The 14,839-nt window shown below is 40.9% G+C and overlaps 1 protein-coding gene across 1 annotated transcript in view; it reads left to right on the top strand.

The window, feature by feature from the left end:
- The window catches only part of cacna1bb (calcium channel, voltage-dependent, N type, alpha 1B subunit, b), a 194,469-nt gene that overhangs the window by 123,102 nt on the left and 56,528 nt on the right, over positions 1-14,839 (top strand). The window contains exons 20-27 of the mRNA XM_055225690.1: positions 559-951; positions 2,151-2,291; positions 3,118-3,302; positions 4,564-4,693; positions 5,761-5,890; positions 8,494-8,553; positions 10,840-10,946; positions 11,294-11,305. Of these exons, the coding sequence (XP_055081665.1) occupies positions 559-951; positions 2,151-2,291; positions 3,118-3,302; positions 4,564-4,693; positions 5,761-5,890; positions 8,494-8,553; positions 10,840-10,946; positions 11,294-11,305 (1,158 nt within the window). The remainder of the gene's footprint in view (positions 1-558; positions 952-2,150; positions 2,292-3,117; positions 3,303-4,563; positions 4,694-5,760; positions 5,891-8,493; positions 8,554-10,839; positions 10,947-11,293; positions 11,306-14,839) is intronic.

The following is a 14,839-nucleotide window of genomic DNA, read 5'->3' as shown; positions in this document are numbered from 1 at the left end:
ACACTCAACACCAGGTCAGCACTCCTTTTTATGGGACAAGGTAGTGGTTAATTATATCAGCTGTTCTGTAGGGCTTTCCCCTCATTAATTTTAAATTAAAAACCAAAAGCAGAGACGGTAAGTCAACTGGAAGTCTACCGTTGCGTTTGCATGAATAGCTTCTGACAGTAGGCCACAAGGATTAACTCTGAGATTAAATGTTGGAAATGCATTTTGGTTTTAAATATTATATCCCACGTCTTAAATCAATCTTAAACAGAATATGCTGTATATGCTGTGGAATTTGCCGAAATTAAGGATGAATTCTAAATAAAGAACAACAAAAGCGCTGTCTAGCTAACCTGGCTAACTCCTCACTGTACGTCTTGGTAGGAACTGATAGAGAGGCTATTGCCATTGATATATTTGGACACAATAAACATAATTGAGATATCTAATTAATCATGTGTGCAGTTGATTAAATAAATAGACTAACAACTAATGAACAAAGGCTGAGGGTAGTTTTACAGATAAAATCATTGCTGTTGCTAACGTTGTCTTGCTGATGTGGCTGTGCAGTAAGGAGTCCCAGAGGACGGCTAAGTCCATGTCCATCTGGGAGCAGAGGACCAACCAGCTGAGGAGACACAACATGAGGGCCAGTAGCGAAGCACTGTTCAACGAGATGGACACAGAGGAGCGGAGACGCCTGTCCTCCATACACCTGCACCCCGAAATGAAGACCCATCTGGACCGCCCCCTAGTGGTGGATGGGAGGACTGTGTCCAGGAGGAGCTCGGAGGCGGGACGAGACGAACTTGGGGATATTTTAACAGGGGACAACTACCACAGAAAGCACCATCACCACAGAAATGAAGACAGAACCAAACACAGGCATCATCACCATCACAGTGGATCTCCAGAGGATGGGACAGAGGAGACAGGAGGACACAGGAGGCATCACTCACACAGGTCGGTCTAGGGCAGTGGTTCTCAAATAGTGGGGCGAGATGCCGGGGGGGGCGCGTATGACTCCGCGTATGACACTGTAGTACTGTACGCAGCGCGCACACAGCAAAGAGCAGGAGAGAGCGAACAGATCGTGACACAGGGCAGTGAACAAGAAACACTTTTGCTAAAGAGACACTATGGAAAACATTTTAACAGGGATGAAAAGGAAGGTGGATATAGACGGAGGTAAAGTCACCCGAAAAATAAGACGAGGAGGAGTCTGATGAAGCGTATTTAGCACTGGGCTTCACTGTGACTCCGGTGGGACACGAGGACAGTGTCTGCTGTGGCAGTGGACAGTATGAAGCCAAATAAGTTAAGGCGCCACCTCATTACACCTCAGTCACGCTGATAAGACGCTGGAGTTTTTTCAGCGTAAACGTGCCAAATATTGCCAACAATCATCCCGCTTTGTGAATGTCACTTAAACCAGCAAGCACCGAGCATCATGTAAGGTGGTGTACCAAATTGCTAAATTACTTGTTTTAATTTGATATTTATAACATTTTAGTGTATTATTTTGATATTTATTTAATTTTAATTTATTCATTTGATGTTTATTTTATTTAATTTTTTTATTTGATATTTAATTCAATTTCATTATATCATTTCATTTATTTTATTTTTCAATGATAGAAAATAATTCAGAAGCACTGGTCTAGGGAATGGGTCAACCAAACATTTTTAATCATAAGGCTGATCTGAGCAATTCGTTTCATGTTTTGTTTCTAAGTTTGTGGCGCTGTGTCAAGTGGCTAGAATAAACTACTTCAGGTTTACCGTCAGCTTTTTTTGCATTTATTTCACTTCTCTGCGCCTTTGCAACATCTGTTTACGTAATGTAATTGGGTTTTGGTAATGTTAGATGCATAGCACTTTGTTTGTTTTTTTATCTTGCATCGATTAACAGGAAACAGATGTTGCTAATGTTTTGCTAAACCTATAATTTGCTCCCACTGGAAATACAGCTGTTTATCACAAGATCAAGTCAGAGCTTAGCGAGAAAGTATTATTTTCTGTTACTTTCTACTCATAGCGTTCTCTCTTATCCAGTCATCTTGCTGTGGTGGTAGTAGTGGTGGTTGTTAATAAACAAATTTAAATTCAATCTGTATTTTGCCGCTAAATTGATGCTAATGCTAACCACGGTTTGCTCACAGGTCTACAAAGGAGGGTAACGGGACACTAGCTAACAACTCCAGAGAAGGGAACGGAAACGGAGACCGGAGGGCCCGGAGCTCCAGGCTGATGAGAGCACAGTCCACTATAGAGGGAGACAAGAGAGAGGGCAGTGCACTCAGGTGAGGAGGACACTCAGGTGAGGAGGACACTCAGGTGAGGAGGACACTCAGGTGAGGAGGACACTCAGGTGAGGAGGACACTCAGGAGAGCACTCAGGCGAGGAGTGCACTCAAATGAGAAGGGCAGTCAGGAGGGCACTATGGAGGTGGAGGAGGGCACTTAAGTGAGGAGGGCACCAAGGTGAGGAGGGCACTCAGGTGAGTAGGGCACTCAGGTGAGAAGGGCACGCAGCGGGGCATTGTGGAGGTGGAGGAGGACACTCAGCGGGGCATTGTGGAGGTGGAGGAGGACACTCAGCAGGGCATTGTAGGAGGTCGAGGAGGGCACCCAGGTGAGGAGGTCGCTCGGTGGGGCACTGTGGAGATGGAGGAGAGCACTCAGGTGAGAAGGGCACTCAGGAGGGGACTCAGGTGAGGAGGGCACAATATAAAGTTGTTATTAAGATCGGTCAATTCAAGAAATAGTCAAGAAAAATAATAACAATAAACGTACAAATAGAATCTTGCAGTGTGGTCTTTTTTTCTAAAATTGAATGCATAAATGAAATTATTCACAGCTTAATATATGTTTTTGATGATGTCACTTTGGAGAAATTGAGGGGCTGGAGTCTCAGTAAATGTGATTGGATATGCAATGTGTAAGTTAAGTATATCTTGCATTCATCATCTCTAACCAGCTCACGGTGTCAGCACAGGATGGATCATGTGCTGGTGTCTTGTCTTGTCCTGCAGCTCCTCTCTTCCCTGTTAGACTTGGATGTCATTTGTCACATTTGGCCTGTAGACATAGTGTAACGGTGCAGCAATGCGTTTCTCTGGCACGCAGGGATACAGAGGCCGACGTGGACCAGGACCCAGCCTCCAGCCCAGGGAAGGCCCCACACAGCAGCCCGAGCCTGGGAGACAAGCAGGAGGATGAGGACAACCGGAGGAATTCCACCAGGGCCGGGAATGCCATCCACATCCCGGTCACAATCACTGCACCGCCCGGGGAGACAACGATCATACCTAGTGAGTGTGCCAGCTGGATGCAACTAACATTTCAACATGAGAGATTTATATTGACTTGGACTGCAATTAATGAATCTAATCTGAATTGTTGTTACCTAAACCCCAGCACCTGCAGCCAATCATTAATCAGCAGTGTAGACGCTTCGGTATATGCTGACTGATAATGAGAAATCCAATCCACTTTATTTATACAGCACATTTCACAAACAAATGCAGTTTCCAAAGTGCTGCACAAATACATTATAAATAAAAACAACTGGTTAGACTAAAATCAAATAGCAAAATTAAAATAATAAATATGTATATAAAAGCAATAAAACAATTACCAATAAAATCAAACAAAACAAGCAAATAAAATCAAAAGGAACAAATCAATAAAAGACAACAGAGGACCATACAACTCATGCAGAGTTAAAAGCCAGAGAGTGAAAGTGGGTCTTAAGACGAGAATTAAAACACTCCACACTGGGAGCTGTTTTGACGTGAGGAGGCAGAGCATTCCAGAGCTTTGGACCAGCCACAGAAAAGGCTCTGTCTCCTCTGGTTTTAAGTCTCGTCTTAGGCACCACGAGCTGGAGCTGGCCCTCGGACCTCAGTGTGCGCGCCGGAGTATAAAAAACGTGTATGTGTCCTCTATCTGCAGGTTAAGGCTCTGGCGACTCAGGTTCAGTTGTGATTGTTGTACCTTTATGAAAACTGTAAGAGCACAGGCTACAAACAGTTCCTTTAAGATTTTTTTTTTTTTTCAAAGATCTCAAATCAGGCACAAGTAATCCAATTAGACCAGCAACACATTAGTTCTATTAATTATCTGTAGCACCTTTCACCCAAAGCACAGTACAGTTTTTATGCATTATTCATTCACTCCATCCTCAGTGATGAATGCTGCTATTATAGCCATAGCCGCCCCGGGGTAGACTTCCAATCTGTGCCCTCAGCCTCTTCGAACCCCCACTGATGACTCACCCACACACCTCATTCACACTTGGCAAGATGGGTAAAGTGTCTCGCCTAGGGAAACATCCATATTATACACTGGGATATGCTTTAATATGAATGGGAAAAGTATTAGGCTGTGACTGACGTGCATGAGAGAAGCAAATGAAATAATTTAATTCAATCAAAAATAATTAATCCAATTATCCAATCCATTGTGTTTGTCAGTGACAGCCTGAGCTCACATCTTCAGGCTACCTTCTATCTCTACTGTTCTGACGTACAGCTATCCTCATTCATTGTAACTCTTTTCTCTGTACTGCAGTGAACAACATCGACTGCGGCGCGTTCCAGCTGAGCGAGGAGAAGTATGATCTGGAGGAGGAGGACGCAGCCAACGGGCCACGGGAGATCCTGCCCTACAGCTCCATGTTTGTGTTCGGAACCACCAACCCGTACGTAACCCCGAAGCAGAGCACACAATTTACTACTGCTCAGGGGAGTAAGGGAAAGGGAAGAATTTTACAGGGGAGAGGCGTACTGTGAACTGCATTGGCTTTATTAATCAACTTTGAAAACCTTTAGAACCTTCCTAAGCTTGAACTGATGATTTGACTTAAAGGAGTACCTGATTTTAAACCCTACGTTTATGAATCTATCAGTCTCGTTCGTAGCTTTCACAAACCCATTGAAAATCACTTCTTGAAGTAGTTGGCGATAGTTGAAGTTGACGTTTTCAGGAGAGGATGTGCACATTTTATCCAGACCCTGATCTGATAAATCAATAACAGAGGTGCAACTGACCTCGGGGACTCCATTGATTTCTACAGACTCTAGAGAGGCTGCTGGTCAGATACAGTCACAGTCCGAGTGTCAGTGAATGCACCGCAGTGAATAGGTTGGGTTCACATGAGGTCATACCCTTTTGTCTACTACAGTTTTTTTCTGCCTGTATGTTTATGATGGAATATTCAGAAGTTACCATGGTGACAGAATGCAAACACTGTCAAAACGTTTTATCATCTGAAAACTCAAGAAAAATACAACATGGATTTAAACAACACATTTTCAGGAGCCTGTGATCAGTATGAGCGTTTATGGTACTGCTTCTGTGTTTGATTTTCAACAAAAATGTGACAGTTGAGACTTGATTACCAGCACAAATCAGCTCGCCTGTTGTAGTCCCTGCTAAATCAGTTCTTTCTGGTCAGATTACGTTAAAAGAAAGCTCAGATTAAAGGCTAATTTGAGTAACAGAGTAAGCAAAGTATCAATAGGACAGGGACGCACAACCTGTGAATTGCAATCTACCATTGAATTGTGTCTAGTTTCGATAGTAATTTTAGTATTACTATCTGATATTCGATACTTTTGACAGCCCTCGTCAGGAGCTGTTTTCACATCCTATAGCAGTAGTTGTTGACTGATTGCTGGTCATTATCCTTCTGCCTTTGCACGCTGCCTCTGGGCCTGACCTGACCCCTGTCCCCTCCTGTCCCCATGTGTCTTTGTGTTCCTGCAGCGTGCGGAGGCTGTGTCACTACGTGGTCAATCTGCGCTACTTCGAGATGTGCATTCTGCTGGTCATCACCATGAGCAGCATCGCCCTGGCAGCAGAGGACCCTGTGCAGGCCAACGCGCCACGCAACAATGTGAGTGGCACGTAACAGTCACTATGGTTACATGCACGCCGGGAACATCGGATAACTGACCTGGTCTAATTTAAAAGAACATATATCGTGCAACGTAGACTTTTTGTAGCTTTTAACCATTTATATTTATGTTATAACACTGTTCCTTCGTCAAAAACATACTTATAGTTGTATTTTGCTTTAATCACACTTGTTTTATGAATCTGTGGGGGTTTTTTTGTTTTTTTTCAGAAGACTTTTTATTGCCATCGTCAGTGAACACAGCTCACAAACTTGTAACTCTCTTTGGTGATAAAGTGCAACATAAAAACACTGAATAAGTACAAATAAGGGCATGCATAAAGTAAAAAAAGATATGTTTAAAAATAAAATAAAATACTTAGAGGTAGATATATACAACAACATCATAAAAATAGTGCAAACATGGATTATTAAGGTGACCAGTACTGTAAAGTGTCCAGTTTAGTGCAGATATTCTAAAGTGTCAGTGGTACAGATATTATAAAGTGTTCATGAGACAAACAGCAGAGGGGAAGAAACTGTTCTTATGACGAGACGTTTAGTAAGTTCATTCATTCTAAGCCCCATAAAAACATGTGATTTTGAAATTCTCAGATTTGTGACGTCACAGGTAAAAGTCTGGAAGCGTCTTGTGCTGTTTTTACGTCCATAAATTAATATCTGAGTGTAGATGGCAACATAACCCCAGTATTGTAGAAATCATGTAGAAACAAGGTGCCTGTCAGAAGCCATTATGTGAAGTTCTGGACCCCAGGAAGAATATTAATGAGGATCCAAATAAATACTACCAGAAAAAAACTTCTAAAACATGAAATATCATAAAAAAGGTTACTCAAGAGCATGTTTAACGGCCTATAAGAGAGGCATTCAACTGCACAGGGTAAGAAACAGCCAGGGAAATAGTAGATATTAGGGGTGAGCAAATCACAATACATACATCCACCACATGCACATCAAATCACTTTAAAATCTGAAGTGTATCTTTTTATTTTAGACCTAATCAACCGGCCCTAACTGGAATCTGGTTTAATCAAGCTGCTAATAGACAGAACAATGAAGAAGTGATAAGAATTATATAATTACACAAACATATTTTTTTTACAGTCTACCGCATCAATACGTAGACAAGGTTTCATTTGCCTGCTGTTTTCATTTTTGGTTTGTTTGTTTTCTGCCACTTTTGAGATTCATTCACATCCACCATCCACATTTCTCCAAAAGGCACTTCATCTTTTATCTGCGCTTTATCATTTTAAAAAGACGTGAACAAAAACATGAACATTTTAGGTTGGATTGACACGTGTCTGCTGATGCATGCTGACACACGCCTGGAGGAAGAACACACTTTTGTGTTTTTTTTTTTTCCATGCTTCTAAAAACACATGTGCAGTAGTGACATCATCCCCATGCTTTTGAATCTAACCGCAGCAGCCTCATTTTAAACTATAACTGATGAGAGGAGGGACGTGGACTTGAGATGCCGTATTTTGACAGACAAGCACAACTAATTAAAATTGCAGTCAGGGCAGCGGGGGTATGGGGGGCGCGCACGTGATGGGGGAGTGTGCACGTGGGTGGGTGTGCAGTGAAGCTGACACAGTGAGGCCAGAGGAACATGTAGTCCACGTCTGTGCTCTGTATGTACACGTATGTAGGAGCTGGACACACTAGACACATGGGTTGTATCATTGTGATTACATAAGATCTTAAGGGGGCTATAGTTTTAAAATTGCAGTAGTAGTAGTGTATTAGGAAAGTAGGAATTATTCTAGTTGAATAATTGTCCTGTTTGTGGTTATTATCTCTGTATAGTAGCTGAGTTGATCATGTTCATCCTTTAATCTGAAGGTGGGCGGTTCAAATGTCAATGATACAGTTTTTAGATGCACTGACCCCTGGCTGGTGGTTCAATAGCAGCTCCCTCAGGTGAAATACTGTATCCTCGGGCAACACACTTAACCCGCCTTGCCCCAGTGTCTGTGTACACTGGTGTGGGAATGTGCGTGTGATTCCTACGATGTGAAGAGCTTTGAGTTTTGAGCGCTCTACAAATATAACCATTTACCATTTACGCAAGCCAACTTATCACGCAAAATTGACTCTTCTGAGCTTCGAGCCGTGTTATAATGCTGTTACCGCCTCAAAAAACATACCTGGAGTTGTGTTTTGTTTCATTTACGCATGTTTGTTTGTAAATCTTTATTGTTAGTCTACACCTCCATAGGTCAAAATGCTCTGTTCCACCTTGTGATGTCATGAAGCGGTAGTTTTAACAGCTACCTTTACCTTTAGTGCAATAGAGATTGGCCATTCCAGGGTTGAAATGATCCAGATGATTCTAGTGAAGATGTCTTGAGTTTAAAACACAGTGGAGCACTTCCTGTATAACCTCGTGAAATCAGCAGGCAGAACAGAGTGTTTTCTGTTTGAGAGACATTATAAAAACAACAACAACATTATAAAAAGATCAGAAAATAGAGTAATTTTGGCCCTTTCATATTTTTTTTCTGTCAGCGCAGATGTTGCAACAAATTGTGGTGTATTATTCAATCACCCTCACAGATTTGATTTGTTCTCTGCAGGTGCTCAAGTATCTGGACTACGTCTTCACTGGAGTGTTCACCTTCGAGATGGTCATCAAGGTAAGAGTGGTGATAATTATGACCTTTGTAAATCAACAGTATTTTCATTCTAGCAGAAAGAAAACTCTAGTGTTCTTTTTAATGGGAAAGGAAACCATAACAAACCAGTATGCAATTTGATTCAGAAAATATTTCACTTTACAAACAGAACTGCGAAAGGCTTCATAGCATGTCAAATATACAATATGAACTGACTTTTGATAATTTTATCCAAGCAGAAATGATGTCAAATGAGAACCATATGGAAATAACTGCCAGTGACTATCCCAGACAGTTGTTTCTCTAATGGGCAAACATCAGACTAACAGAAAACTAAAAACGAGCTAATTGTTCATTCTGAAACATGTTCTTCAATCATGGTTTGAGTATAGGCCCTTTAAAATGCATATAACAGCTTTTCTTATTTTTCTCAGATAGCACCCGTGGGAAATATTTATCAGTTTCCAACACTTAAATGGCAGGGTTTTTGTTTTTTTTGTAATTCTTTATTTTCAGTGGACAGTGGAATACATACACGGGGCAAACCATTAAACCAAATACAAAATCTATCCACAGTCACAAAAATTATACACAAACAGAACTTTGTACAAAGGGAGAGAGAAAACAGTAGCTGCACTTTACCTAGACTCGTATAATAAATAAAAAAGAAAAAGAGAGAGAGTGAGGGGCCATCTCTTTTACAGCAGGATGAGCTAGTTGGGCCGGATCTCCACAAAGTCCGGCCGTAAAGGCTTAATATATTTAACCCAGTTAGACCATAATTTAATGAAAACAGGTTTCTTGAGGCGAATTGAGAAGGTAATCGCTTCCATTACATATATATCATTTACAATGTTTATCCACTCTGAGTTTGTGGGGGGCCCAGGAAGAAGCCAACGTCTTGTTATTGTCTTTTTAGCAGCTGATGTCAAAATTCAGAATAAGTATTTGTTTGTTCGCTGAAACTGATTATCACAATGACCACTTAAATGGCAGTTTGTGGAAGAAAAGTACAAAAATACAGCAATTCAGACATGCTTTGGCCCTTGGTTGCTAGGTGACAGTTATGAAACATACATGGAAGTTCACCAACATAAAAAAAAAAAAAAAATAGAGAAGATGTTTGTGAAATGTTCTAGTGAAATGAGTAGTCTAACCTCATATACACTGATACATACATCTCATCGGTCCATTGAGTCATTTACCCTACACAAACATTTCATTAATAAACATAGACATGCAGTGTACGCTATAAAGTGGCTATTTTCTCAGAGCGCCCTTACATAATGTGCCGTACGGAGAAGCAAACATGATCTAAATTCATATTTCATACAGTGTAAAGACGCAGGCTTGTTCTGTGAGTAAATAAACCATGTTAGCTTGTTTAAGTGCGTACGTACACAGGTCCCTCATGAGTCCTGTCTGTATGTTCAACGGCAGCACTTAAAGCAAATAAATAACATACAAGAAATAAAAGTGGGTGTAGGGAGCCAAGTGGACTACAGGGGATTGATTCTCACATTTAGATGGATGAGGGTTGTAGACTGATGCGTGTTTGTGGTAAATATTGTCAAGAAACCAATTCTGGGCTAGGACTGAACCAGGGGAACTGGACCAGAGCACACAGACCACATAAAAGCTCAGACTAAAGTGGGACAAAACCAGGACTAGACCAGAACTAGACCAGAACTAAACCAGAACTCGAACAGGACCAAACCAAGTCTTCATCAGGACTAAACGTGACTCAAACCAGCACTCTAGGACTTCAGCTGACCTAACCTTGGACTAAACCAGGAGAACTAACCCAGGCTTTGGATATGTATCAACAAGGTCTAAGTCCGGATAAAACCAGGAGAACTAAGCCAGGACTGGGGTATCTATAAACTAGGACTCCAGAACTAATCCAGTATGGAATCGGGATTGAATCAGGATAACTGAACCAGGACGAAACTAAGACTAAACTTGAACTAAACCCAGACTAAACCAGGACAACTAAGCCAGGACTGGGCTATGATTAAACCAGGACCCAATCAGGACTAAACCAGGAGAAATAATCCAGAATTCTGATTAGGACTGAACCGACACTGAACACAGTATAAACCAGTCCTACTCATGGTCTAAATTGAGAAGCAGGTTGGACCAAATCACAACCAAGACTAGACCAGGACTAAATCATGAACACTAAACCAGGCCTGGACCAGTATCATACCCAGACTAAATGAGGACAAGGACCAAATAAGGCCTGAATTAGTTGTAAACTAGCCCTGGACAAGGTGTGTAGCCTTTTGAATGTTTGTGTTTGTGCAGATGATCGACCTCGGCCTATTGCTCCATCCTGGCTCTTATTTCCGAGACCTGTGGAACATTCTGGACTTCATTGTGGTCAGTGGAGCTTTGGTGGCCTTCGCCTGCTCGTAAGTCCACTCTTTTGTTACTTAGACAGTTATATTATACATTAATACTTTTTTTTTTTACATAGCAGCATGCTAGCGACCTCACTGTGTCTCAAAGCTAATGCTACTTTTACTTTTACTTGGACTCTAAAATATAAATAAAACAAGCTATTAAAATAAAAACTGAAGAAAGTAAAGACTACCCGATTGTTTTTACGTGTAGATTATTTCAGTTTGTGGTGTTATTTTAATATTTGTCATGCATCAGCGTTCGCATTGAGACACAAACACCTAACAGTGATTGTGAAGCTTTTGTCTTATCTCTGTCTGTCCTCTGTCCTCTGTCCTCTGGCTGGGACTGCTTACAGGAGCCTCATGGGGTAAAGTCTGTCTCTGTACCTGTCCATTCCACTATCTGCGCCCCTGTCCCACCTGACCACCTGTCCACCCATCTCCACATTTCCACGCGTCTACAGCAAATGTCAGATTGTGTCATCTCTTATCGGCCACTTCCGCCCATCAAAGTCCATGGCATTTCACTGTTTACGTAACGCGCGTGTGTGTGTGTGTGGCATCTGCATCTCCGTAACACAAATATAACCTGTGTTTGTACAGATTGGCTGCCACTTGTCTGCCTGTAAGCCCCAGGGCAGCTGTGGTAATGGAAAAAGCAGCTCTATTAAAGCCACAGTATGTAACTTTTAGCCCAAAATAGATTAAATGCGTCTTTACTGTGAGTGGGCTTGTTATTCCCACAAACTTGACTCTTTTTTGAGGTGAAGGGGGCTCCTCCTACTTGTTTTCATGGAAATGTTGTCACTTTTTCTATAATATTCTGAATGTTCTGAAGTTTGGTTTCAACTTTTTATTTCTATGGAATCATGCCGGTGATTTACCTACTCCAGAAAGTTACATACTGTTCCTTTAAATGAGACTGAATTAACGTAATGTTGTTTTTTGGCTGTGTAGAAAGACAATGTAGAAACGTATTTGGCATTGTTAGTTATATCTTTATTATTAGTTAACTTATCGTGTCAGAACTTAAGACATTTAGGTTAAAGGTGCACTATGTAACTTTTCCGGCGGAGGGTCCACTACCTGCGTGTCTCTAGGGAGTTGTTATTGAATTGCCTGGAAACTTTATGGCCTTTAACACATCTATCTTTTCAATTATTCTTACTGTCACAGTGTCTCTTCACGGTTCTGATCTTGGAGATATGTACGTTTAACCCTATAGCGTCGGATGCTATCGCCGCCGATAGATTTGCGGTTGCGGACTTTGAATTACTGTAACGCCGCAAACAATTGTGCTCTCATGTAAATTCAAATGGCATCACAAAGCAGAGGAACGGGGCTCTTTAAATATGTTACTTATTTTAGATTACAAACTCAGAAGCTGCAGAACTTCAGATATTCTTTAGTAGACATTCCAAAAAATATGACCTGGCAAAATCAATGTCTTAGCTGCATAAACGCCTGAAATTTATTTATAGAAAGAGCTGTAAACACCTAACCCTAAGTACAATATGCATAATCTCTTGTATAAATGATGATTATTGTTCAGATATGCAATGTAAAGTGTTTCTGAGCTGGCCAGATATTTTTTTCATTGTTTGCTTACATAAAAGTTACTCAAGTACATTCGTTTTTATATTTTTCTTCTACTTAAACTACTTACTACACGCTTATTTGATGCATCAATGGAAAAACAAGGATGGATTTGTAAAATAGAGGTAGTTGTGTGAAAAAGGGCAAAAGTACATGCTGATACCTCCTTTAACATGATTTTTATGGCTAAAAAAAGGTCTAGGTGAGCTGCAATGATCTATAATGTACTCAATCCTTAAAGGGTTTAATGCCCTACTGTGCAATATTCACAGCAAAGCAACAACATGTCCATGGATTCGAGCAGGTGGCGCACTCTCCTCCGCTGCTTTAACATTTCTAGTCATAGTTGTAGTCATTTGAATGTAGATGTTTGACTTTTAGCAGTGGAGGACATGGCCGTGTTGTATTATCAGAAGCAAAAAGGCTTAAAAAGGCTTGTCAACTTTACAGAGCACCCACAGAATATACCAAAAGTGAAGATAATTGATCTCTGCGCAGCTCTATTCAGATTCAAATGAAACATGAAATGGGGGTGATGTAACTTTTGTTTGCCCGTGTTTTGCTGATGGCTCATTTTGCTCTGGTGAAATCATCAAATGGGTCTGTTCTTTCTGCCTTGACATTTGGGCTCCTAAATCGTCGGTAATTAGAAGTGGGGTCTTTGTATGAGGCAGGGAGTGTTTTATAGGTCAGGAATAGTGTTGCCATATTGAGTCATGAAGTCTGAATAAACATAAATGTCAAAGGAAAGTGCCGATAAACATGCGAATTGCTTTATTCAAATGAGAAGTAACAGTTTAAAATGATGGGCTGGGGGAACTGTATAAGATTATTTATTATGGATTTTGCCACAAGATAAAACATTCAATTTGAAATACTTAAAAAATACAATTAAACAATGCTGTGCTTTGGAACATTCAACACGCAAAGCTATAACTAGCTCCATGGAGATAAGTAGGTCACTAGTAGGTCGACCTCGCACCAGAAAAGCTACCAATGTTATTTTTGAACAAGATTTGAGCTGTTGAGGGGCAGGGAAGAAGTCTGCGTTAGCTTTAGCATTAGCTTTCTCAAATACTTGAACACGGACGACTGTAGAGTGTTTTGTCTTTTGTCCTGATGCAAATGCAGAGCCAGAGCAGCTGACCGTCTGAAGAGCAGCTGGTTTTATTTGATTGCTGTGATACTTGAGGTCAGAATTCCCAAAATGAAGCAGCATCGAGGAGCGTCATTTAACCGAGCTGAACTCCGCGGGCGACGTCACACTCACCGAGTCCTCTTCTTTACACAGTCTATGGTGTGATTGTTGCCACTTCACCTGAAACGCAGCGATAATGATTTCATATAGATTTGCTTAAGGCTTCAGAAATTGAATATTTGACTAGACGTCCACTTTTTAATGAGCTGGGTTAATCAATATATTCTTTCCCATTGATCCAAGTCCTGACCGTAGAGCAGATCTCCTCCTCCGGGGCCGTGTTGCAGGTGCAGAGGTCTATTTGAGTTCTGCTCCCTGGGGTCAGGTCGGAGTGGACTGTCCAGACCGTTTTTGTGTGCGTCTTTGAGCACTACATTAACATATGAACATAACCCATTGTCCACTTGTCCCCTTGTGTTGTCCTATGAAACTCAGTCATCCACAAACATATGTCTGAATGGATCTGTCTCGCATCTCTGTCATTGCAATGTTCTGTATTTAAAATGTTGTGTTTTTTATGGATGGATGTTATGTCAATGTTTTTTTTGCATTTGTAATAACTAGTGTAATAATGAACTGTAATTATATCTTTTTGATCCAGCGTTCAAAGAATTAAATCTTAAGAGAAGTCTGAAATATTAAAGGTACTGTATGCACGAATAAGAAGCATCCTGTTTGTCTCCATGGATACGTTATTGCGTTGCCTCGAGTGTTCCGCAGTAAGGCATTCGTTTCAGGTGTTTGATGCCACGAAAATGCATTTTACTGTAAGTTTAATGCCTTTCTGTGGAACGTTCCTGGCAAAGTTATAGCATTTACATAGAGACAAGCAGGTAATTCATCCTCCACCAGAAAAGTTACATCGAGCACCTTTATAAATAAAACAAAAACATAAGGATTAAAGGCGCTGTACCTAATTTTTGCTGTTCAAAAAAAGACAAAAAATAGAACTAGTCTGTTTTAAATGGTTTGCAGTGGTCCAAAGTTATTCCTTGCTTACCTTATACATTTTGAGATTCCTAATTATCACCAAGTTTTTAAATACTCTGAGACCAAAGCGGAGTTTTGCCGTAGCTGTAAAACTAACAACTACCATGCTAACCACACA

The sequence above is a fragment of the Periophthalmus magnuspinnatus genome, chromosome 12 (genome assembly GCF_009829125.3).
Source record: "Periophthalmus magnuspinnatus isolate fPerMag1 chromosome 12, fPerMag1.2.pri, whole genome shotgun sequence".
Classification (NCBI taxonomy): Eukaryota; Metazoa; Chordata; class Actinopteri; order Gobiiformes; family Gobiidae; genus Periophthalmus; species Periophthalmus magnuspinnatus.
Note: the sequence above shows the minus strand (reverse complement) of the source record. Positions and strands in the feature narration are given on the sequence as shown.